At 36.6% G+C, this 27,392-nt stretch overlaps 1 protein-coding gene across 12 annotated transcripts in view; it reads right to left on the reverse strand.

Moving 5' to 3' along the window:
- Cask (calcium/calmodulin dependent serine protein kinase) overlaps positions 1 to 27,392 on the reverse strand; it is a 361,598-nt gene that overhangs the window by 36,709 nt on the left and 297,497 nt on the right. For all 12 annotated transcript variants that reach the window (XM_047535418.1, XM_047535425.1, XM_047535422.1 and 9 more), the window contains 4 exons: positions 19,611 to 19,799; positions 11,705 to 11,783; positions 3,573 to 3,658; positions 2,465 to 2,533 (listed from right to left, as the gene is read on the reverse strand). In XM_047535418.1, the coding sequence (XP_047391374.1) occupies positions 2,465 to 2,533; positions 3,573 to 3,658; positions 11,705 to 11,783; positions 19,611 to 19,799 (423 nt within the window). The remainder of the gene's footprint in view (positions 1 to 2,464; positions 2,534 to 3,572; positions 3,659 to 11,704; positions 11,784 to 19,610; positions 19,800 to 27,392) is intronic.

Consider the following 27,392-nt stretch of genomic DNA (forward strand, 5'->3'; position numbering starts at 1 on the left):
CAGTTTGGAGATTCACATATTGTAAGTGATCACTTACAATATGTGAATCGATCATTTCTTTCCTGTCTACTGCATTCTACAATCTTTGCTTTCTTTTAATGAGACCCGGCAGAGTGATGCCATGTTAAAACCCTACCATGTATCATGAGACGACAGACATTAGTATGAAATTGTTGTGCTGAAGATTCCAACTGCCTGATTTTTATTAAAGATTAGGTTTGAAAAGTCATTGATAGTTGTTAGGTACCTCAGTGTCAAGAATTGCTGAACAACTCAATTTGCAAAGAAACAAGCCTGAGAGAAAGATTTCACATGTTGTAATCATCTTAGTGTCTTTCCAGAATAAGTATTACTGAAAGGGGCAAAAGATAGATAGATATACACCCTAGAAGAACTCTTCTGCTTTGTATCATTTTAGCAGATTGATTAAAACAATGATCTGGAGCCTATAACAATGTTCTACTTCTGGCCAAGATCCTAGAAGCCATAGCTGCTCTCCCTGTGGCCACACTCCTCGCCTGCAGGCTCTCTGCTATTCAACACACTCAAAAGCCTCCCCTTCCCTTAGTGTCCAAATCAACCTGAATGATAAGAGCAAGGAGAGGAAGAAAATAAGTACTTTTACAATTTTTGGTTTATTGAGTTCTTCTAAGCCTTTGATGTGTGTATTTCTACCCAAAAGACGTTTGTTTTTCTCCTAGATGATTCGAAGAAAACTTCTGGAATTTTTTAGTCTTAAAGGGAATGGGATCTTTTAGAGGAACATTCTCAAATGTTAGCGAGTAGACTGGTCTGCAGGTGCTACCCTTTAGAGAGTCAATACAGCAGGGTCAGGGGGAGAGGCACGGTCTACTTCTTTTACGTAAGGGATTGGGAGATGTAGATGCAGGTGGCCAGAAAACCTTTCTTTAGGAAGCTTTGCCCTGGCTGGGAAGAGTCCTGCTGCGTACTTGAAGGCTGTCTGACCACAGGAGGGGCAGAAAGGTTGGGATGGGGCTAGGAGAGGAGTATCATTATTTTCTTTATTATTCAAAGGTAAAGAAGGGGTGAGGGAGTTTCTCCTTACACAAGAGCATAGAATTTACATGTATAATACTGGTTGCATCACTGAACTAGTTCAACCATTTTTAAAAAGTTACATTAATAACTAACAATATCTTCTAGTTAGCTAAAAAAAACCAATTATGTTTATACTATGTTTATTCAACAGATAAGAAATGGTATGAGGAACCCCTGGGATTTTAGACTATTAAAATTATTTACATAAAATGTACATGTGATATTCTGTCTTTCTGGGTAAGATTTGTGTTTCAGATAACAAATTTCGATACTCTGAAGTCTGCGGCAGAAGCAGTTCTGCATTTTCTTTTGAAATCTACTGTTAATTGAAGTTCCATAAGAGGCCACCAAGAGGAGCTCAAGACCCAACATAACGGACACCCAACTGTCATGGCTCACTAAAAATACCCTTGACAACTAAAAATTCTTATACATGTTTTGAAAAGGTTTAGAAAAAAGGCTCCAAATTTTTGTGAAATCAATAGCATCAACTAGAGACTGGAAGCATTAAAATTTCTCCCTCAGATTCTTCTAAATACAAATCCAAGAAATTGCCCACCGGCCTTAAAAAATTAACTTTAGAAAATGTGTACTTCATGTAGATGTACACACATTTGGAAGATGCACACAGAAGAGCAAGCTTAGTATATAATACCAAAGAATGAAACTGTCTATGCCAGTTTAAATCTTCAACTAGAAAAAGAAGAGATTTTGGAATCTTAATAACCAACATATACCTGAATAATAAAAAAAATATAGCTGGAAGAACTACAATTTCTATAGGATCAACCCTATCTTAAGGAAGAAACTTTGGGGTTGTGTTATTCTAGAAAACTTACTTGTGTATGAATTCCTTAATATTCCAAATATGAACAATTTTACACAAGGTTGCAAGAGGCTGATATCCCTGTAGCAAAGTCAGTTATCAATGCAGCAGGGACTTAGCATCAATCTCAAGACCTGTCACAACTATTTGAACAACTCTATCTCAATAGAAATATATCACTTCTCAGGTTCTTGGAAAGAAGAACTATCTGTAATTTCTTAACAAGGGAAGTGAATGTACTTCCTGGAAATATTACTGCAATTATGATCTTTCTTTGTTTTTCCTCAGAGACTCCATTTTTTTTTCTTTATCAGGTCTTATGTCATTCTTTGTAGCTTCTCTATATTTGGCTTAGATTTCAGCCTGCCAAAAGTTCAAGTGCTGAGGAGATCTGCATGAAAGCAAGGCTGTGTAGGTGGATGGGAACTCCTTTGTTCCGTTATCTTTGTTGTAAAATTGGTGTGCAGTGATCTAACAGCACAGGCAGAAACAATTTCCCAGAAAGCAAAACATTCAGCCATCAGCAGACAGTTAGTTAGGAACTCAGAGGAGATGGGGATGGTTTGTCAGAGTCATTACCTCACAGGACGAAGACTGAGTGCGGTAGCTTGGCACAATCTTGAAGGTAATACTCCCCCGCATTTCCCTCTGGAGGGACAAAAGGAGAGTTCTCTTACAGACAAATGTCGCACACCAAAACACATAAGAAACCACTCAAAACACGTGGGAGCAATTAGCACGAGCCACCTGACAGCACACAGCCATAAAGTGAAACCTAATTATAAAACCATGCTTGAGTTTATAGTAGAAGTTTCTGGGCAAAGCCTTGCAAAGTCAAGGCCAATTGCTTTGAATCTAGCTGTGGTCTCACAGATCTTTGATGATTACCTTTTTATAGACATGAATACAAAACAATCTAAATGACATAACTTTCAAAAGTGACTCTAAATGGAACTAGACAATAAACTAAGAATGACATAAGAAATCCACTTGGTATTTTATCTGTGATGGTGTACTCCATAAAATTTGCTTTTTACTTTATTAATTTTGGCTTTTTATTGTAGTGAATCCGCAGTGCTTATTTTATACTTAATAGGTACTCATGACATGGGAAGCTGCAGTGGGAAGAGGGACCAGAAGACCAAAATCTCCCCTTCTGCTCACTATGACAATGAATCCAGGCAAGCTCCATTCTGCTGCTTCTTCTTTTAAACCCAAAGCCTAATAATCTGAACAAGGATTTTTGGATCCGTACGGTCAAAATGCCTGGTCCACAGTGACTTTCATCCCCTTTGTGCCACAGAGAAATCCACTACAGCTGGCTATGACTCAGCTAAACAGGAAAGAGGTTTCTGACATTGCTTATGTCAGGAGAGTTGAGGTCAGTGAGAAACCAGTTCACATGAATACACACTGGAAAGGTTTTCTTTAAATATCTGCTTGGTAAGAAATGTATAAAGGATAAAAGCAGAGTGTTAAAGCCCAGGTTGCTAAAGGCTGGCAAAATGTTTCCAAATTCTATTACATTTATTTTCTTAGTTGTCACTTTTTATGAATGTTGGATAAGCTCACATAAATGACGGGCCCAGAAATACTCTCATTATGAATGAATATCCCTTTCTTTTCTATTAAATAACAGAAAATGAACTGAAAGTTAGTCTTAGGAACAGGAAACTCATTTACTTACAAGCATTTTTTGTAGCTGTTCCACTGTTTGGTTAGCCACACTGATGCCATTGATTTCCCGAATTTCATCACCAACATGAAGTGTACCTAATAGAGTACAGAAAATTACAAATGTGAAATGATATAGGCCTTTATAATAATAAAGTCCAAAGGTAGCAATGTAAAAAATTAACTTATATACTGAAGGTCAATATTTCAGAAACAGTTACAAGTTTGGCTGCAGCAGAATTATTTAACTCATGTAATCAACTCACCAAAACAGATAAATCTACTTGGAGAAGGCACAGTTTTGATGGATGGCCATGGAAATCTATTTTTTTTTTCTGAGAGAGGTGGTGTGCATAGTGGTTTGAAAAGATGGTTTCAGGAGCTAGCCTGTCTGGTTTCACACCCCAGCTTAGTCACTTACGAGCTTTAAAATCTTGGGTAAGTTACTCAAACTCTCCATGCCCCAGATTTTTTCACTTTGAGAAAATGGCAATACAAATGGTACCCATCTCATAGGACTGTTTTGAGGATTAAATGAATTTAATATCTACAGAGGGCTTAGAACAGTTCTTGGCACATGGTAAGTGCTCTGTAAATGTGTGCTGCTATTATTATCTACCAAATATGAGACAAAGCTTACCACTCTTACAAGAATTGTGATATAATGACATCTACATAACAATTAAATATAATTTAATCTTTAATAATTTGGTGGGCATTTGGGTCTTTTGTGATACTTCAACTGGAAAACTGATGAAGAGATAATGCTTAGAGTGTAATTTATAAGTGCAGTCTTATAAAAATAAATAAAAAATAAAAATAAATAAAATTAAAAATATAATTTGGCTTCCTTATTTAAAAATGATGCACATACTTGTATACTGCTATGGCTTCATTATGAACAGTTTACAGTGTCTTTTAGAGGTACATACTAAGATGCATATAAATAAAATGATAAGATGCCTGAGACTGCTTCAGAATTATCTAGGGGGTGAGCAGTAGGGCAAATATAGAAGGAGGGAGTGTGGTCATGAATTAATGACAATTACAGGTGGGCCGTGGGTATGATGGCATTCATTGCACTATGCTGTCCTAATAAAACTTAAAATGAAAGTTGGGGGATTTTTGCTTCCAACATGAAAAACTTTCTCACAATGATATGCTGCCTGGGGCATACTTCAAGAGGTCTAGGTCTCTGGGGCTGCAGTTGTGGCTCTGTGGTAGAGCACTTGCCTAGTATGTATGAGGCACTGGGTTCCATCCTCTGCCCCACATAAAAATAAATAACTAAAATAAAGGTAATGTGTTCATCTACATTTAAAAAAAGATTTTTTTAAAGAGTTACAGGTCTCACAAAAGGAGTATAAATCTCTAAGAACATCTCTCATTTCCACCCCTATTCTTCCCTCCACACAAAAGAATCCTGTGAGCCAGATCCAGAGTGGTGGCAAACTAAGGGTGGAGGGACTCACTGGAAAGGGTGAATGCCAGAGTAGCAATGCCTGCTAGTTGGATTCTGAGCCTAGGGCCAGTGGCAAGTTAAAGAAGCTGTACCCAAGACTGCAGGAAGCCAAGACTCAGATCAGTGGCCCACAATGGCAACTGGCAGAACAAAAAAGAAATTCCCTCTGGAGGCAAGTTCTCAGTTTAGGCCCACAGGATTTCCATTGACTAGAAAAATCAAGGGGCTCACAATCAAAGATCACCAAAAATATTGTATGTCAAGTTACTAGGTATGAGAACTATCAGAAATAGCACAGATTTAGATCCACAAGCATCTAACATGCTGGAATAATCAGATATGTAATATAAAATAGCTATATGTTAAATATTAGAAGAAAAAGAAAACATTCTATTGCAAGGATAAACACCCAATAAGAGCTAGCAGGTGCGAACAGACAGATCTGAAAATAAAATATAGACAAATGATCAGTACTTCTAAAACAGTGTAAGTACCAACAGAAACTAAGGAATGGATAGTTAAATAGGAGTTTGGATATGGCTAAAGAGTTTCAGTGAACTGAAAGATATAACCAATTATGTAGAATGTAGGTTACAGAAATAAAGACATAAAACAGGAAACAAGAAATAAAGAAAACATGAAAAAGGCATTAAGAGACATGGGGAAAATGTCTAACATACATCTAACTGGAGTTCAGAGAGAGAGAGAGAGAGAGAGAGAGAGAGAGAGAGAGAGAGAGAGAGAGAGAGAATAAAGAAAATGGAGAAGGGGTAATGTTGGAAGGAATAATGGTTGCAAATTTTCTTGTACTGTTGGAAACATGATTATATAGACACAGGAAAAATCATAACCCAAACAGGATAAATACAAATAAATCCATGCTAAGAGATAGTGAAACTGCAGACCATCAAAGATAAAGATTGTAAAATATCCAGAAAGACAGGATGTCGGTAAAGCAAAGACAATTGTAGTAATATCAAACTTCTCAATATCACACAATGCTTCCCAAAGGGTGGTCTAAAATGCAAGAAGGAATGGTGAACAAATAAAATTATAAACATTTATATAAACCCCAAGAAAAAGTGGCCGTATATTTTAATACTAATTTCAAATTTTTAGGTTTTAAAACGGGATTGAACTACAACACTGGGCAGGAAGAGTACATAAAAGCAGGGAATTTATCATATTCTAGTTCAGACCTCAGTACCTCTCCTTCCCCTTCCCTTTCACTGGACACCAAAAAAAATAAAGCACATAAGACAGAAAGAGTGTACTCAAATTGTGTTTCAATGTCTACATGGCATATTGTTTAAACTTTAGTATATGGAAAGTTAAATGTGCATGATAATATTCTGAGATAACTATTAAAATAATAGAAATGGGGTGCTCAAATTCTAAACTAACAGTGGAGGGAAGTAAAAAACGAACAATAAAATCAATTAAAAGATAGGATAAATATAAACAAAAAGTGAGATAGTAGAAATCATCATTAGTCTTTTAATAGACTAATCCAAACTTTCTGCAGAGACCAACAAAGTTAAAAAATGGAAAGCTCAACTTTGGAAATGTTTGAAGAAGACACACTAAAGCATACAGACAAAATAATTAGAAATAAAAGGATGGAAAAAGACATGCTAGCAAATACTGAAATAAGGCTGGAATAATCATATGAATGCTTGATAAAATAGGTTTTAAGTTGAATGTTATTAAGGATATAAATGGATACTAGTCACTTCTATGAACCTAGTAACACAGCTTCAAATATATAAACCCAAACCAAAGATCTATAAATAGATATTGAAAAACTCTACCATGATAATGGGATATTTCAATGATTATTGATAGACCAAGCAGACAAAAAGTTAGTCAAGATATAGAAGACTTAAACAAAAATATTAACAATACCAAGTCAATCATCACATAGGGAACTCTGCACACAACAATTAAAGAATAAACCTTAAGCCCACATATGAACCACTTATAAAAGTAATTAAAGTGTTATGCCATAAAGAATTCTCAATAAACCTCAGAGAAATGTTGTCATGCAGGCCACATTCTCTGCCCACAATGCAATTAAGTTAGAAGTTCATTTCAGAAAGAGATACAGAGCCTGGTGTGGTGGTGCACACCTGAAATCCCAGTGGCTAGGGAGGCTGAGGTAGGAGAATCACAAGTTCAAAGTCAGCCTCAGCAACTCATTGAGACCCTAAGCAACTCAGTGAGATCCTGCCTCTAAATAAAATATAAAAAAGGGTTGAGGATGTGGTTTAGTAGTTAAGAGCCCCTGAGTTCAATTCCTGGTACCAAAAAACAAAACAAAACAAAACAAAAAACACCCCAAAAAACAAAAAATAAAAACCAAAAATCTTCTTCTCAAATGTGGAACACTTTTAAATAACTTACAGGTCAATAAAAAATGTAACAGAAACAGAAAAGTACTTTAAAATGCTGCATATCAAAACTGTTAGGATCTAGATAAAACAGTACTTAGAGGGAGATTTTAGTTTTAAATGCACAAATTAGAATAAAAGAAAAACTGGAAATATTTAAAAAGTTAGCCAAAAGCAATAGAGAGTATGAGGAAGGAGATAATAAAAATAAGAAAGCATAAACAAAATAGAAAATAAACATGGAGAGATGAACAGAACTCAAAGTAGTTTTTCAAACAAATCTCTGGCAAAGTTATTAATCAAGATAAAAAATAGAGGGTGTAAATAAACAATATTGAAAATGAACAAGGGTGCATGATTCCAGAGATGGAAGAGAATAAAAAATTAAGAAAATATTGTGAAGAAGCTTTCTGCAATAAGATATAAAAACTTAGATTTTCAAGGAAAATGTAATTTACCAAAATTCATTCAAGACATAAAAAGTCTGAGTGGCCTTATGAATGTTAAAGAAATTGAAGCTGCTATGAAAATCAAAGTGAAATTTTCCAAAAAATCAAAACAAACCAGATGCAGTGGTATGTGCTTATAATCACAGCTACTCAGCAAGCTGAGGTAGTAGAATCACTTGAGCCCAGGAATTTGGGACCAGCCTGGGCAACATAGCAAGACACTATCTCCAAACAAACACGAAAACAAAAACAAAACACCAGCCCTTGATACTTTTATAGGCAAATTCTCTACCAAACCTTTAAGACACAAATCACTCAGAAATTACATAAAATCAGGGAATCAACGAAAAAATGTTCTCCAATTCATTCTATGAGGACTTGCAGAATGTAACTTTGAAACAAAAACCAGACAGAAATACAAGACAGGATAATTGACTACAGGCCAGTCTCATACATGTAAACACCCAAATCCTAAACAAAACAGTACCACACAGAGTTCAGCAGTACATAAGAAGGATAATAACAATGACTAAGCTAGGTTTATCTGAGAAACAGAGTGGTTTATTATTAGGAAATCTTTAAGTCATTCACCACATTAGCAGATAAAAGAGGAACCCCCACCCCAAATGATCAGCAGATTGAAAAAGTCATTTAATAAAATTCAAAAGCCAATCACAATGAAAAATGCTCAGCAACCAGGAATATAAGGGAGCTTCTTCAGCTCTAATAAATGTGGAGACTAGCTGGGCATGGTGGTGCCTGCCTGGAATCCCAGCAGCTTGGGAGGCTGGTGCAGGAGTATTAAAGGTTTGAGGCCTCAGCAACTTAGCGAGACCCTGTCGAGAGGGAGCGGGGTATGCAAAATGGTGGAATGAGACAGACATCATTACCCTATGTACATGTATGATTACACGGAGGGTATGAATCCTTGTTGTGTACAGCCATAGAAATGAAATGATGTATCCCATTTGTGTACAATGAATCAAAATGCAGTCTGTAAAAAATTAAAAGCTAAATAAAAAAAAGATAGGAACTTAAAATCTGAAGTTAAGATACCACCTTCAGGTTTATCTTAATTTCCAATGTTATTTTTAACTGATACATAAAAACAAGAATTGCAGCCACATCAATGTTCATAGCTGCTCAATTCACAATAGCCAGACTGTGGAACCAACCTAGATGTCCTTCAATTGATGAATGCATAAAGAAACTGTGGTATATATATACAATGGAATATTACTCAGCTATAAAGAATAATAAAATTATGGCATTTGCAGGCAAATGGATGAAATGGGAGAATATCATGTTAAGTGAGATAAGCCAATCTCAAAAAACCAAAGGATGAATGATATCGCTGATAAGTGGATGATGACACATAATGGGGGGTGGGAGGGGGGCAAGAATGGAAGAAGGAGGGACTATGTATAGAGGGAAGAGAGGGGTGGGAGGCGTGGGGGGGAAGGAAAAAATAACAGAATGAATCAAACATCATTACCCTATGTAAATGTATGATTACACAAATGGTATGCTGTTACTCCATGTACAAACAGAAACAACACGTATCCCATTTGTTTACAATAAAAATAAATTAAAATTAAAAAAACAAAACAAGAACTGTACATATCAAGGGGGTACTATGTGATATTTTGATATATGTATATATTGTGTAATGTTTAAATCAGGTTAAATATATGTCTCTCCTCAAACATCTATCATTTTTTCAAGGTGAAAACATTTGAAATCCTTTCCTGCAGCTTTTTGAGATTTACAGCGCATAACTGTTATCCATAGTCACCCTACTGTGTAAATAGCACACCGGAGTTTCTTGCCTCCTAACTGGAACTAAGTACCCACTGATCAACCTTTCCTCCCCCTCCCTTCACTGCACTCTCCTCAGTCTTTGGGGACACCACTCTCAATTTGTACAATATCGAGTTTTTGGCTTCCGCATGTGAATGACATCATGTGGTGCTTGTCTTTCTGTGTCTGACATATTCTACTTAACACAATGATCTCCAGTTCCATCCATGTTGCTGCAAATGACAGAATTTCATTCTTTTTTTATGGTCGAACAGTATTTCATTGTGTACATGTACCATGTTTTCTTTACCCTAAGATTCCTTTTAAAAATAGGAATGGGGGACTAGGGATGTAACTCAGAGCTCTTGCCTCACATGCACGAGGCCCCGGGTACGACACCCAGGACAGCAAATAAATAAAAGATCAATAAATTAAAAAATAAACACATAAATAAAATAGGAATAGGACAAGCTTGTCTGCTATACCACTTCTGTTAAAGGATGACGATCCTAGTTGGTACAGTAATATAACAAAGAGTTTAAAGAAATGATGATGTTGTGCCAGGTGTGGGTGGCGCACGCCTGTAATCTCAGCAATTCAGGAGGCTGAGGCAGGAGGATTGTGAGTTCAAAGTCAGCCTCAGCAACTTAGCGAGACCCTGTCTCAAAATAAAAAAAAAAGTGTTGGGGATGTGGCTTAGTGGTAAATCACTTCTGGGTTCAATCCCCAGTAACAACAACAACAAAATGATGTTGCGGTTTTATCAAATACATAGCATATATTAAAAATAACAAAAAATGCATACTGAGATCTAAAGCTGAACATCCTTCTGTGTGAGTTCTGTATGTGATCTATGCCTATAAAAATTTCCTAGAAAGTAACAGTCATGTCAGACACAATCTTGAGTACACGATGGCCATTTCTAATGAGAATAAGGCACTAAAATGCTTAGGCTATTACTTCTCGCTCTCCAGGAGTAAGGAAAGAGGTTTTTAAGTACAAAAATAACCCCATCTCAAAGAAAAGGAGGCTGCTAGGAGAATCATTTCTGGAACATCCTCTGAATACTAATGTGTATAACCCAGTCCTTTCAAAGGGGGAGCCTAAATCTACATGCCCAAATCCTGCTCATCCTTGATAACTGAAGTTGCACTTTCTCAAAATATCATTCTTCATTGACATCAGTCCTTAGTGAATTCCCTCTGAATGACTGCACTTACTGTAGCAGGTATTAAGAATTTAATCACTGATTTGACATCTCTTATTTTACCATTTAATTTTTATATTATCTAATTCTCTGTTGTCCTCATTTATAAATAGCATATCATTTCTGAATGAATGAGAACAATTCTTTTAAACTGTTATTTAATTTTTTATATATGTATGTGTGTATTCTGGATAGTCTTTATTTTTTTGGGGGGGGGGCAGTGCTAGGGATCGAACCCAGGGCCTTGTGCTTACAAGGCAAGCACTCTACTGACTGAGCTATCTCCCCAGCCCTGTATGTGTGTATTCTGAATAGATGTTTCCCCTATATCCTGGGGCCCTATATGAAACTTTGTTTTATCTCCCATAGTCTTTATTTACTTATTGGTACCAAGGATTGAAACCAGGGGTGCTTAACCATTAAGCTACATGCCCAATCCTTTTTATTTTTTATTTAGAGACAAGGTCTCACTGAGTTGCTTAGGGCCTCACTAAGTTGCTGAGGCTGACTTTGAACTTGTGATCCTCCTGCCTCAGCCTCCCGAGCCACTGGGATTACAGGCATGTACCACTGCAAACAGCTCCCATGGTCTTTAATAAGTCACCATCTAATCATGATCTAGAGATGCTCCAGGTCAACAGAACTCTATTATATCCTCTCTTCATATCTGTGTTCTGCAGTATATGCAGATGAATAAGAACAAATGGAGGCCAACAGTGCCTAAAACTCAAAGACAACTTGAATGGATCTTTTATGTAGGTCGTAAAAAACACTGTCTTCACTAGGTTACTGGTAAAAGTTAAGGAAGGCAAAGAAAGAATTACGGATGAAACTCACCTTGCCTGTGAATCATGCCCCCGTGCATAATTCTTGCAACAATACAATGATTTAGCTCATTCATTTTTAAAGTGATTCCCTATAAAAAGAAAGCCCAGGAAAAACAGTTACTATAAAAGAGCACTTCTTTTTAAATTTTTTATGAGTACATTATAGTTATACATAATAGCGAGGTTCATTTTGACATATTCATAAGTGCATATAACATATTTTTCTTCATTTCAATCCCCAGTACTTCCTCTTTTCCTCCCCTCTTCCCTCCCCAATTCCCTTCTTCTACTCTTCCACTTATTTTTCTTTTTTTAATTGGTGCATTACAGTTATATATAAAATTGAAATGAATCAAGATATATTCATACATGCACATAGCATAATTTGGTGAAGAGCATACTTCTTTTATATTTGTGATTTTGCTGCAGGTAATTTTAACTACCAAGAGTTAGGAAAATATTAAAGAAAATATGGAAAATGAAAGTCCTCCATTATTCCACACACAAAATAAACGTTCCATAATACAAAGACTATTTTTGGTACTTTGATTGCTATAATAATAGCATGCATACATTGTACGTCGTACTTTCTAATCCTCCAATTATAATGATTACTTTCCATGTTGCTTATTTTTCATATTGCCAATTTCCTTCCTTCCTTCCTTCTGTCCTTCCTTCCTTCCTTCCTTCTTTCCTTTTCCTTTTTTTTTTTTGAGGTGCTAGAAATGGAACCCAGGGTCTCATGCATGCTAGGCAAGTGCTCTACCACTAAGCTTACACCCCCAGCCTCCATTTTTTGCTTGTTTTGTTTTGAGACAGGATCACGCTATGTCACCCAGGCTGGCCATGAACTTGTGATCTTCCTGCCTCAGGCTCTTGAGTGGCTGGGACAACAGGTGCTTGCCACCATGCCCAGTCTTGCCAATTATTTTCAAAAAAGTTTTTTTAATGTATAATTGACACACATATTTAAAGTGTACAATCTGAAAAGTTCGACATGGGCATACATAAGTGAAACTATCACTACAACCAGGAGAGTGACTATCTCTCTCACCCCCAAATGTTTCCTTCAAGTCTGTTGGCAATCTCTTCCCATCCGTCCATGCTCTCCCTACTCCTTCTTCCCCGAGCAACCACTGACTGGCTTTTGCTGATTATAAATTAGTCTGTGCTGTATGTAGATGGAATTATACAGTATGTACTCTTTTTTGTTGCTTTCTTTCACTCGGCACAATTATTTTGAGATTCTAATGTGCCGTTGTTCTTGCTGAGTAGTATTCCACAGCATGGACAAAAAGAGTTTGTTTATCCATTCACATATTGCATTACTTCTAGTTTTGGGCTATTATAAGTAAAGGTGTATTCCTGGGTTAATCCCTCTTTGGTCATAACATACTCTTTTTTAAAGATATGGAGGTGGGTGTCTTGGCACATGTTTGTAATCCCGGTGACTAGGGAGGCTGAGGCAGGAGGATTGCAAATTTGAGGCTAGCCTCAGCAATTTAGCAAGGCCCTGTATCAAAATAAGCAAATAAAAAAGAAAGGGCTGGGGATGTAGCTCAGTAGTAGGTCACCCTTAGGTTCAATCACCAGTCTCTCTCTCTCTCTCTCTCTCTCTGTCACACACACACACACACACACACACACACACACACGATATGGAACACTTTATGCATTTGTGTATCACCCTTGTATGGAGGCCATATTAGTTTCTGTATTGCTTATATTTTAGCATATGTGCAGCTGAAGTGAGTACCTACTAACATTTTCATGTTTTGTTAGATTTTGTTTGATATCTATATCTATATCTATATATCTATATATCTATATCTATATCACTAAGGATGGAACCCAGAGTCTGGCATATGTTATGCAAGCGCTCTACCACTGAACTACACCCCATTCTTTTATTTTTTTGTTTTCAAACTGGGTTTAGCTAAGTTTCAAAGCTGGTCTTGAACTCAGCCTCCTCAGTAATTGGGATTACAGATGTGCACCATTACACTGGGCTGATTTTGGTAATTTGCATTTTTTTCTTTTTCCTGATTATGCAGTCCTTTGCCCTGATTAGTCTGATCTTCTCAAAGAAAACATTTTGTGTTATTGATATTCTATTATTTTTCTGTTTTCTATTTCATTGATTTCTACTTGGATCCTTATTTTTTATTTCCTTCTATTCATTTTGGGTTTAGTTTTTTCCTCTCTCTCATTCTGATTTTTTAAGGTGGAAGCTGAGGTCATTGATTTGAAACATTTCTTCTTTTTTAATACATATATTTAGTGGAATATATTTTTCTCTGTTTGTAATGGCATCCCATAAATTCTGATAGGTTGTGGTTCATTTTCATTCACTTCAAAATACTATTTAATGTCCCTTTTGTTTTCTATTTTCAGTCATGGGTTATTTAGAGTTGTGTGATTTAGTTTTTAAGTACTTGGGGATTTTTATTTTGTTATTAATTTCTAATTTAATTTCATTGTGATCTGAGAATATACTTTGATATTAATAAAGTCACTCCATGGGGCTGGGGTTGTGGCTCAGTGGTAGAGCGCTTGCCTAGCATATGTGAGGCACTGGGTTTCAGTCTCAGCACCACATACAAATAAGTAAATAAAATAAAGATCCATTAACAACTAATAAAAATATTTAAAAAAATAAAGTCACTCCAACTTCTTTTGGAATAATATTTTTATGGAATATCTTTTTTTATTGTTTGAACCTATTTTTCTTAATGTATAAAGTGCTTTTCTTGCAGGTAGCATCTGTAATCTGATAACCTGTGCTTTTTAATTGGTGAATTTAGACTATATTTATGTTAATGTGATGATGATGATGATTTTTTTTGGTAGCAGGGGTTGAACCCAGAGGGACTTAACCACTGAGCCACATCCTCAGCCCTTTTTGTATTTTATTTAGAGACAGGGTCTTGCTGAGTTGCTCAGGGTCTTGCTGAGTTGCTCAGGGCCTTGCTAAGTTGCTGAGGTTGGCTTTGAACTTGTGATCCTCCTGCCTCAGCCTCTGGAGCCACTGGGTTTACAGGCATGCACCACTGTGCAAGGCTAATGAGATTATTTATACAGTTTGTTATAAGTGTATCTTCCTCCTATTTGACTTCTACTTGTTCTACCTATGTTCCCTTTTATCTCTTTTTCTGCCCGTTTCTGGATCTTTTAAAATTCTTTTTTCTCTTTTGTGCTGTCTTATTAGCTACAGCTCTACATTTTGTTATTTTAGTGGTTGTGTTAGACTTTGTAGCATACATCCTTAACTAATCAGTGTGCCTTCAGGTGAATTATACCATATCACATATGGTATTATATAATAGTAAACGTCCACTTCTTTCCTCCTGACCTTTGTGCTATTATTGTCATACATTGTACTTTTACATATGTGTAGCACATGGTGATTTTTGTTTAAACTGCTAAATGTTTTTGAAAAATATTTCAGTGATAAGAAAAATAACTTACAGTTTACTCATGTGGTTACCATTCCCAGTACTCTTTACTCCCTTTCTGTAGTCTGTATTTTCATCTGTTATCATCTTTTCCTTCTGCCTGAAGGGTGTCCTTTAATATTTATTAGAGTGTGGGTCTGCTGAATCCCTTCAGCTTTAGTAAGTCTGAAAATGTTTTTTATTTTGCCTTTGATTTCGAAAGATACCTTTGTTGGTCTCCTCAGACTCTCAGCTCTGTCCTCTCGATTCAGGGAGTCTGCCTGCTCTGCCTCAGTTATGTGTGTTGTGGTCTGGAAACTCTCTCAAGGTAGTAAGGTGGGGCATTCATAGGGTTACCTTGTTTGCTTCCTGTTTCTTAGAGATCATTGTCCTTTGTTACTTGATGTCCAATGTCTCAAAAACTCTTATGTAATACAATGTTTTATATTTAAAAATAATTTTATATGTTTGATTGTTTCAGATTAGAGGGTACACCTGGTCCCTGAAGTGGACATTTCACAGTTATATTTAATGTCATAACATCATTCTATGGAGTAGACTACTTTTTGTTTTCTCATTATTTACTATTAAAAGACAGAATTTTCCTTCCTTCCTTCCTTCCTTTTTTTGTGAGGTACTGGGGATTGAACCTCAGAGTACTTAACCACTGAGTCACATCCCTATCCCTTTTCTTTTTCTTTTTAGATAGGGTCTTGCTAACTTGCTAAGTTGCTAAATTGTTAAGGATAGCTTTGAACTTGTGATCCTCCTCCCAAGCCTCTAGGACTACTGGAGTACATCAGTATGCCTGGCAAAAGACAAACTTTTATAAACATTTTCTATTGCACTAGATCCACTTGATCCTAACACTCACACAAGGAACATTTAAGTAACACTGACTCTTAAATTCACTCTTTAGATTTAGATTTGGGAGACCTGGAATGGAGCCCAGAAATCTGTAATTTTAGCAAGATCCCTTGGTAAAAAATGGCCTTGAATTTGAGACAGTTAAGAGTAGGAAACCAATCTCGTCTCTGCATTGGAGAATAACATTCATGGTTCCTATTTTGCAGTTCTCAGAAGTGGTAAGTGAGCAATGTGGAAAATTAGTTTATCAAAATGTTTCTGGTCCCAACATTCAATTGTAATATTCAAGTTTCATTTCCAATTTGTACATTCAATCAGCATGTATGGTTTCCAAGAAAAGTATTCCTGGAAAAATGCTGTAAATTAATGTGTAAGTCAAATATAATTTCATAAGGGCTATGATAATACAGTAGAATTTCCACCCTTAAAACTAATAGATTTATGTCTTCATTTAAGAACCATGCATATGAACCTATTATGGGGCAGGCACTCTTCTAGATGTAGTAGTCAATGAGATAGACAGGGTCTCTCAGGGGAGGGGAAATCACCTCAGAACAACTGTAGTTAACATTGAAAAAAATTCACCTGTACCAAACATTTCTCTGTAGAGAGAAATTGGCTCATGTTCTCTGTTCACAAGTTCACAAATTCTGGGGAAGGAATTGGCCCACCTTGAGTTAGGTGTCTACTCAGGAACCTACCAGAATTTGAGGTGTTGGGGGGGGTGGTGTACATTCCCGGCTTTTCATTGTTTACCTAAGTCTTTCCCTTATTATGTAAGCTAGTTCAAGTTTGGTCTTTGTCACTTGCCACTAAGGGAGTCACAGTCAATAGAGAAATAATTCTAAGTATGACGTTATGAACCTGGAAAGCCCTGGGTGGAATGGGAGTGCATCACCCTTTGAGAATGGACCTGTTATAGAGCGTCCAAAACGCCAAACAGGCCACAGAGGTGTAATCTGCACAGAAATGTAGTGCTTTGAAGAAGAAAACTAAGTGAACAAATAAAGCTGTATGAAGTGCAAGAGATTTATACTCTATTATTGAAAATATATTTTACATCAAAGAATTGTTTTTATGGCAACCAGTCAAAAGAAGAAATATATACCCATCATTATGATCACAGAAGACAAAGGGAGGAGGGCTTTTTCAATACTTTCAGGTCAAGTTATGCTTCCTGAAACAGTAACTTGGGGACATAGTTTTATGCTTTTACTCAGTCTGTGTTTCTGTGTAGTCACCCTTCAGACAAAAGACCAAGCAATTGTCACTGGGCTGCTTCAGAGCATGATGATCATGTGACACTTTGGGGCCTTCTCATGGTCCCTTCTACCTTTCTGTCTGCTTTGCTGGACTGAACATCACCCTTTCTCCCTGCCTCTCCGACACAGCTTTCTCTCCTCTAGCTCTGTCATAACTGGGCTTGTTAATCTGTTAAACTGCAAATGTACCTGCTTAAAGTAGCCGGTCTTGTTGAAAGCAAGCTCTAGGAAAGGGCTATATCTTATCTGCCACAACATCACTGGCATTAAATGTAGTGATTTGTACACAGTGGGGGCTTAAACGTTTACTGAATGAGTGAATGAATATATAAAATGATTGAATGGAATATTTGACTTTCAGAGTTAGGAGGGCTATTGGGGATCCTTTAGCTATATGTGCTTTTAGAGATGAAAAACTGAGGCTTAAGGCTTCAAGAGTTGTTGCCACTCATGCTGTTAAGCCAAAGAGTTGCTTAGAGAGCACCAGAAGGGGCAAGATGATCATGCTCCTGCCCACCGTAAGATAATAATATACACCCAGTGATTCAGGAGGCTGAGGCAGGAGGATCACAAGTTGGAGGCCTGCTTTAGCAATTTAGTGGGGCTGTAAGCAACTTAGACCCTGTCTTAAAATTAAAAAAAATCAAAGGGCTGGGATATGGTTCAGTGGGTAAGTGCTCTTGGGTTCAATTCCCAGTACAAATAGTATATAATGGACAAAGAATAGCTAATAAGAATCATAACAAGAAATGTCTGGAGTTGAAGTTTCTCTGGAAATTGTGGTCACAGAGTAACTGCTCTGTAACTCTTCCTTTAATTTGGAAGGAACCTGGTCAACTTTCTTTTTTATTTTCTTTTTAATAACTTTTGTTAATAACTTAATTTTATTTATTTATTTTTATGTGGTGCTGAGGATCTGAACCCAGTGCCTCACATGTGCTAGGCGAGTGCTCTACCACTGAGCCACAGCCCTAGCCCCTGGTCAACTTCCTTAAGTAGGCATTTGTTCTTCTATATTCCAATATCTCTTTTCTATGCATGCATAAGCTTGAATGTTTTGTCCCCTAAAGACATGATCCTTCCTCCAAACTTGGAACATGTCCCATGTTCCCTGCCTCAATGTCCCAAATCGTTCAATCAGTTGTACAAATCTAAAGTTTAAGGTTCATCTTTGATCCTAGCTTCTCCCTCATTCCCAATGTCAGTCCATTATTAAGGCTTACTGATTTTACTCTTTCATTATTTCTTAAATCTGTTCACTTCTTTCCATCTCGACACCCACTTCTCTAGTTCAGTGTCCCATTCTCTCTCACCTGAACTACTACAGTAACAGCCCCTTAAAAGGTCTCCCTCTTATCCCCTTTAATATATTCTCCAGAGTAATATCTCTAACATGAAAATGTAATTTATCTCCTTGCTTAAAATCTTTGAATAGCTTCCCACTGCTTTTAAGATAAAGAACAGAATCCTTAACAGGTCTTTCAACACTTGTGTGGTCCTGTTGTGCCCAACCACCTTGATGTCTCCAATGGAGTTATGGAGCCTTCTTTCCATCTTGAAACCATGCTAAAAGTCTTTTCACTGCCAGGTTCCTGCACATGCTATTTGGTTTGCCTGAATGGTGTCCCCCCACTGCCCATTCACCCTTTCTCTGCTCAGTTACCAGCAAGAAGCCCTTCCATGAACTTTTCAATCTATGAGGATTCTATGAGAATGAGGTGGGGTTCAGCAACAATTCTATTCCAACTTGATTCCTCAGCACTGAGAAAATTAATTCATATTAAGGGGGGACAAATGTGAATGGAAGGAATCTGATTTTAGCAAAGTTGTTTGATTCTCTGAATACCTTCTGAATTAGTCCTTTTCCCTCTACTTTTGTTGAAGGCACAAGATCTGGAAGTACCAGATTTGTAAAAGGATATCTTATTACAATGCATTAGATATTCGCTTTCCTAACACCAATATCAGTATTGCAAATTGTCCCTTTCTTTGCTATTCCAGAGATTTTTACATTCTGGAGTAATTTACCAGTGTGGTGTTTTTGTTTTGTTTTGCTTTGGTGTGTGTGTGTGTGTGTGTGTGTGTGTGTGTGCGCGCATGTAAGGTTGAACAGCAATTTTGAAAGGAAAGATGAGAAAGACCAGCATGTTTAAGACATGGTGTCAGGCAGAACAATTCTAGGAAAGAAGGACGAGAAGGGAACTGAAGCTGTGAGAACTGATTTCTTAAGAACTATCCATGTCCTCCTTCCTACCTCCTCCCTCTTCCCTCCTTGTAATTGTGTAGGTTGAAGCTGGCAGATCTAACTGAAGCTGGGATTCATGAGAGTATAGGAAACTCTTTTGTCACTTACCATTGGTTCATCCGTGTTCTTTTGGAACTGTACCAGCCGAACTCTTGTCACATTCTCCATATCCATGTCTCCATTAGCACTTTCTGGAGAATCACCATTTAAATAGGGAGAGGTGGGAGGAGGCGTGACCCTCAATGCTTCATCACTGTAAACTTCATGAGCCACTACGTCGTGAGTCTGAAGTAAGGCCTAGGATTTTTATGAAAGAAGACAAATATTAATAACATTACGATTCCAACAGAAATCTGCTATAGGAACACACATAAAATTATTCTTGACCTCTCAAAGGTCTCTCTCATCTAAAGAGAACTAGGAGTGATGACATCTACATATAACGAGACCTCAATTTCTTTGTGACAAATCATCTTGAATGATGGAAATTTTTTTTAAAAGAATGAATCGGTGAAAGAGCAAATCAATGAATGGATGTGTTTGATTACCTGGGTTAAAGGTGTTATCTGATGTTATGAAAAGGTAACCAACTAACTTGTTCAAATAAAGACTGATTATTTCAAGTAATTTAGCAGAAATAATCATCTATAAAAAGGGTTGGCAAATTTGTGTTGGGGCTTAATATTAAAACAAATTTAAAAATAAATAGTGCAATATTTGGTGCATTAAACAACTGTTTTTCATCAATGGTATTAACAATATGACTTTTTTATAACCCAAAAGATGAAGATAATTTATATGGCTTGGCAAAAGAAATAAGAGTGTACAATATTTGAAAAAATTGTAATTTTCTAAAATATCATATATGCTCTGGAACTCAAAATCTGTTTATTGTTTCTGTTCATTTCTAGTTTTTGGAGCATTTGCCCAAACTAAAAATAAGCTACAAATTATTATGAGTTCTTTCTGCAAAACCCATTAACAAAAAAATTTTCTCTTTGTACTGATATCTGTCTGGTATATGTCAACTTGGTGAACTTGGATAATAAATGCTCCTTGTTTCCATAAAAAAAGGATATCCTCCCAGTCACTGCATTATATGTGCTATCATAAAAAACATTTTTAAATAAGCATGAGTATTTGAACATTTTTATTTCAAAGAGGATTTATAGCTGAGTATAAGTCTGTTTAGAGCTTTACACAGATTGTATTTTCTTTGTGTGCTAATTATAAACTTAATTTTAATTTAATTTGCCATCTGTGTGGTAATGAAATATCTATAGATAATGAAATGCAATTAAAATTGCTTTAAAAGTATAACCCTTAGTGCCTGAAATTAAGCTATTTAATTAAAAGGCTTATCAAACTCATGACTTGACTTTTAATTTGAAAGGTATGCATATGAGGCAAAAATAAGGAAACAATGTGGTAAAATCAGAGAGGAGATGGTGCTGATTGCTCATCAGTAGAGAATATGATTCAAGCAATGTATACATTGGGATTTCTAATGGAAATAGCAGATAATTTCAAGATCTCAGCTGACTGGTCTCAACTAGGGTTTGGGTGAGGGTGACTAAGGGGCACAGCTTAGCTGTACATAGCTTGAAAGTAGGGTTCCACAATGGCCCAGGGGACCAGAGCTTCCTCACCAGTGCCTTCGTAGCACTCTGTACTGCTACTCCCAGGCCCATGTGGAGGTTATGCCATGTGAGCAAATTCTCTTTCTGGTTTAATTGTAGCTACTTAACAAATGAAGATCTAAGGCAGAAAGCAAAACTCAGTAAAGGTCAAGTGTAAAGCTTCAAGTGCTAAAATCAGGTTCATCATATCATATATATGTATATATATCTTTTATAACTAGTGACTTTTTGTTTTCTTTTTTCTTTTGGTACTAGGAATTGAACCCAGGGGCACTTAACCACTGAACCACATCCCCTGTCCCCACATTTAAATTTTTTTTTTTTAATTTTGGAAGAGGGTCTTGTTAAGTTGCTTAGGGCCTCTCTAAGTTGCTGGGGCTGGCTTTGAGCTTGTGATCCTCTGGCCTCAGCCTCCTGATCTGCTGGGATTTTAGGTGTGCGCCACCATGCCCAGCTTAACAGTGACTTTTAAAAAACATGCTTTGTCAACACAGCCATAAGTAGGCAGCCATGCTTGCATCAGGATAATGCCAGTCTTTGAAGTTACGTGGGTTGAAGAAAACGTTTATACTATTTTTTTTTGCAAATTTCTAGTCACCCTTTTAAATTATATAAGCAAATGTTTGTATTATTTATAAAGAGGAATAAGCTCACAATCATAAAATTCATAAAACTGAATAAAATTAGAAAACAGAATTTTAAAAGAAAAATGCTTAAATGATGTCGCCAAATAAGGAACTTGATACTGATCACAATTTGTCACTGTAATAGATTGCTGCCACAAAATAAAATTTACCCTCAAGCTCTAGTTTACATGCAAACAGAAAAAGGGGGCCACTTATAGATTAAAAAAACCTTTTTGGAATAGGCAAAATAACAGAAATTTCTAAAAAGCTTAAAAAAGAATATGTAAAATAATAAAGAAATCAAAATTTGAATATTTTTCTTCAAATGTGTTATGAGGTATGATTGAGCATTGTTACTAAGTTGAAATAGCTGTTAGTTTTAATCACATAAGAGTAACAGAACAGGGAAGAAACACTTTGTACTGTAGAAAGGGTATGTATAAGATAACTAAAAAGACTAGAGTGGCGGGAAAAAAAATCTGACTACCTTAAAATGAACAGGAAAAATGTGAATTTTTGTCCTGAGAAGTGGTGCCTCTGATGTTTTAATTATAAACCATAAAATTTACTACTTTATAACAAAACTTTTATTACAATCTAAAGCTTTAACCTTCTTGTTTTGGGAAAAGCTGGATGCAAGCTTTGTTTTAAAAATTCCTCCATACCACTCTAGGTCCTATTTTTTGTGTGGGGGGCGGTATCAGGAATTGAACTCAGGGGCACTTGACCACTGAGCCACATCCCCAGCCCTATTTTGTTTTTTATTTAGAGACAGGGTCTCACTGAGTTGCTGAGGGCCTTGCTAAGTTGCTGAGTCTGGCTTTGAACTCGTGATCCTCCTGCCTCAGCCTCCCAAGTCACTGGATTACAGGCATGTGCCATCGACTATTTTTTTAAGAAAAAAATTTAAATCATTAACTTTCTATCCATATAATATATAAGGAATTTATCTTTAATGCTTTGTATTTCACAACTGCAATGAGCAAAATAATTGTGCTTTTGAAAAATCAGTCTTTCAAATAGAATCACGAAAAAGGAGACAAGTTTTTTATCATAACCTCTAAAGATTAGAGCACAGATTTAAAAAATCATTTGAATCTATCCTTGTTTACTCTCCTTTAAGTTACTGTAAATATTTACAAGTATTTGTACTTTAAGTGTCAGGGAATTCAATGTTAAATCCTCATGTAATATGGATCAGAAAGCAAAGAAAAATCCCGATACTTGAGGAAATAAGTGTGAAACTGTAAATATGTTAAGAATAAAAATATTATAATTAAAATATTCCCCTTTAGCTATTAATATTTCTGTTTTAAAAACCATCATTTAAAAATGTTTATAAGATAGAAATATCCAGCATTTCAAAGTTTACTTAACATGTGTGTGTGTGCATATATATATATATATGCACACATATATATGTGTGTATATATAACACACACGTTTTATATATATATATATATATATCAGGATTATATATAAATATATATATATCAGGATTATATTCTCCTCATGGGACATTATCCACACATATGCTTCTCTGGAAAGGACCACCATGTTCAACTTAAGCTCATAGGAAAATTCATCAGTATAACAAATCAAACCATTTTTTAAAAAGGGTTTTTAATCTCATCATTTATACCTTTATTTTATTTATTTATGTTCATGTGGTGCTGAGGATGGAAACCAGGGCCTCACATGTGCTAGGCAGGTGCTCTACCACTAAGCCACAACCCCAGCCCCTCTACCACTGAGCCACAACCCCAGCCCCTCAAGCTACTTTTAAGAGCATCAGCTTAAACTTCAGTGAAGCCACTCACTGGTGGGTGACCTTAAACAAGTCTCTTTACCTCATTAGGTCAGTTTCCTCTCAGTGGGGGTTAATCACACTATCTCACTTGTTAATCATGAGCAGTCCTGTTGTATTCAAACCATCTCCTTCACAGAGTCCCAAACTGCCTATTTTCTACCATCCCCATCTTTCTCCAGGTCTCTATTACCTCTCACAACAGCCTTCTAATTGTCTTCCACCTTTATTTCTTATTCCCCGTATTGTCCCTTCGCTACACTTCAGCCCCAGGAATTGTGGAAGCAAGGATTTTGGCTATTTTCCTGTTTGCAATCACCTAGTGTCATCTTACTGCAATCAGGAGAAGAATCCTGACTCTCCCATGGCATGTAAGGCTCTCCTTGGCCTGGTCTCTGCCAACCTCTCTCTCTTTTATTTATTGATTTATTTTAATTTGTTCTTTTTAGAATACATGACAGTACAATGTATTTTGACATAGCGTACACACATGGAGTATAACTTCCCATTTTTGTGGTTGTACATGATGTGGAGTTTCACTGGTCATGTATTCATATATGTACATAGGAAAGTGATGTCCCTCCCATTCATTCCTCTGTCTTTCCTATTCCCATCCCCCTCCCTTCCCTTCATTCCCCTTTGTCTAATCCTCCCCCACTTATTGCGTGTTAGCATCTGCATCATCAGAGAGGATATTCAGTCTTTGCTTTTTGGGGATTGGCTTTTTTCACTTAGCATGATAGTCTCCAGCTCCATCCGATCTGCCAACCTCTCAGCACTTCTGTGACACACACTCCCTTGTTTACTATATCCCAACCACAGTGGCCTCAAATGTGCTCCTCGAACCTTCAAAGCTCCTTCCCGCCTCTGTGCCTTTGTGTCTGCTCTTCCTCATGCTTAGATGTTCAGAGGGCTTGTTCTTGCACTCTTTTTCTTTGGAGGTGCTGGGAATCGAACCAGGGACTTGCACATGTCAGGCCAGCACTCTACCACTGGGCGATACCCTCCAGCCTTAGTTCTGTCATGTAACAAGTCTCAGCCCACATGTGTGTGTGTGCATATATATATATATATATATGCACACATATATATGTGTGTATATATAACACACACGTTTTATATATATATATATCAGGATTATATATAAATATATATATATCAGGATTATATTCTCTTCAGAGGGACGTTCCCTTGACCATCTAAGTAGTTCACACTTTACTATTATCTCTGCTTCATTATCCTTTCTTTTCTTCATGGTTACTATTATCATTATATGAAATTATTTTGTTAGTTTACTTGCTCCCTGTCTGCCTCTACCTCACCTACTCACCCCACACCACCCCACTTCACCCCAACTAGAATGGAAGCTCCACGAGGGCAGGGACTTGATCTATTCCCCAACAGACCCTTTATGCCTGGTACATAGTAGGCACTTATATATTTGATAAACCAATGAAAATGTCTTCTAAGCACCTGTCTAGGTTCTCAAGAAATGTCAAAAATTTTTTTTTATTTCCGAAAATGTTTACTAATAGCAACACCCACATCAAATTCTGACTCAAGAAATGCAAAATAAATCAAGGCTTAGAAGGTAGGTAAGCTGTGTGATATACGGTTATATGAGCTTAATGATTTTAGAGTAAAAAGTACTTAATCATAAGGCTCTTACTTGGGTATATATACTATCTTCATTTAGCTTACTTCAAATCTGAATGAGTATTAGTCTCAAATGGCCCTGTATCATTCTCTGAATTTAGCTGAGGTTACTTAGCAATTTATAGACAGGTCTCAATAAATTGCTTAAGACCTCACTTAGTTGGTAAGGCTGGCTTTGAACTTGGGATCCTCCTGCCTCAGCCTCCTGAGTTGCTGGGAGTATAGTCATGCCCCACCACACCCAATGATAATTAACTCTTGATATTTGTGAATACTCATATTTGAGGATACTAATAAGGCATACAGTTTCTTTATTTTCCTGCTCTGTGAGATAGAGAAAATGATTAAATGAGATCATAAGTTTAATAAGAATAAAGCTAAGCTAAGATATGGATGGATGAATTGCCCAGGTCCATTCACCAGGGAAGGGACTTGCATCAGCAGTTCAATGTATCTTAGAAAGTTACATAGGTGAATACAAACAAGTGGAAAAGAGTTAGAGAAGAGTCAATATGGATTTTATGGGAGTTATGGGAGATTTTGATAGCAGAGGTGAGATTTGAACTGAGTTCTGTGTTTTCACACTTAAGTTGTGAAAGTGTGCTCACCCACAAGGATGGAACCTGTATTCCTAATTAATTCTGTAATTCACTAGGCAGTGCTGCTATCATATAGAATAAAGCCAAATACTATTAAGGATTATACTTGAGTAGAGCCTTTAATGCTTGAGTAGGAGTTAGGGAGGGTAAATATCACCACTGCTTTTTCCAAGATGGTCACTTTGAGGAAAAATTTTATTTCAATGTCTGGGCTAAGGTTTTGAAAACACTGTATGTATCATAAAGTAGCATGGATGCCAGAAAGTAATTGAGAGGATACACATATTACACTGTTACCATTCTTTAAAAAAATACCATCAAGAAATACAAAGCAGGAGACATCACAATACCAGACCTTAAATCATACTACAGAGCTATAGTAACAAAAACAACATGGTACTGGCACCAAAATAGGCAAGAAGACCAAAGGAACAGAAGACACAGAGAAACCCACATAAATACAGTTACCTTATATTAGATAAAGGTGCCAAAAACACACACTAGAGAAAAGATAGCCTCTTAAACAAATGGTGCTGAGAAAACCGGAAATCCATATATAAAAGAATGAAAGTTAACCTCTAAATCTCATTCTGCACAAAAATCAACTCTAAGTGGATCAAAGACCTAGAAATTAGACCAGAAAGTCTGCACACACTAGAAGAAAAGGTAGCCCAACACTTCAACCTATTGGCACAGGAACTGACTTCCTGAACAAGACTTCTAACACACAAGAAATAAAATAAAAAACCAATAAATGGGATGGCATTGAACTAAAAAGCGTCTTCACAGCAAAAGAATCAAGAGGGTCAAGAAAGAATCTACAGAATGGGAGAAAATCTTTGCCACTTGCACCTCAGATGGGGGTGAACTTCCAAGATATACAAAGAACTCAAAAAGCTTAACACCAAAACAAAACAAAAAACAACCAACCAAAAACTCAAATAACCCAATCAATATACGGGCAAAGGAACTAAACAGACACTTTTCAAAAGAAACACAAATGGTCCACAAGTGAATGAAAAAGTATTCAATATCTCTAGCAATTAGAGAAATGCAAATTAAAGCTACACTGAGATTCTCTCTCACTCCAGTCAGAATGGCAATTATCAAGAATACAAGTAGCAACTAATGTTGGTGAGGATGTGAGAGAAAGGGAACACTCATACATTGTTGGTGGGACTACAAATTGGTACAACCACTCTGGAAAGCAGTATGGAGAGTTCTCAGAAAGCATGGAATGGAACCACCGTTTGAGCCAATTATTCCGCTCCTTGGTGTATAGCTAAAGGATTTAAAATCAGCATACTACAGTGACACAGCCACATCAATGATTATAGCAGCTCAATTCACAACAGCTAAGTTATGGAACCAACCTAGGTATCCTTCAACAGATGAATGGATAAAGAAAATGTGGTATATATATACACACAATGGACTATTAGCCATAAAAAGAATGACTTTATGACTTTTGCCAGTAAATGGATGGATCTGGAGACTATCATCCTAAGTGAAATAAGCCAATTCCAAAAAACCAAAGGCCAAATGTCCTCTTTGATATGCAG

The sequence above is a fragment of the Sciurus carolinensis genome, chromosome X (assembly GCF_902686445.1).
Source record: "Sciurus carolinensis chromosome X, mSciCar1.2, whole genome shotgun sequence".
NCBI lineage: Eukaryota > Metazoa > Chordata > Mammalia > Rodentia > Sciuridae > Sciurus > Sciurus carolinensis.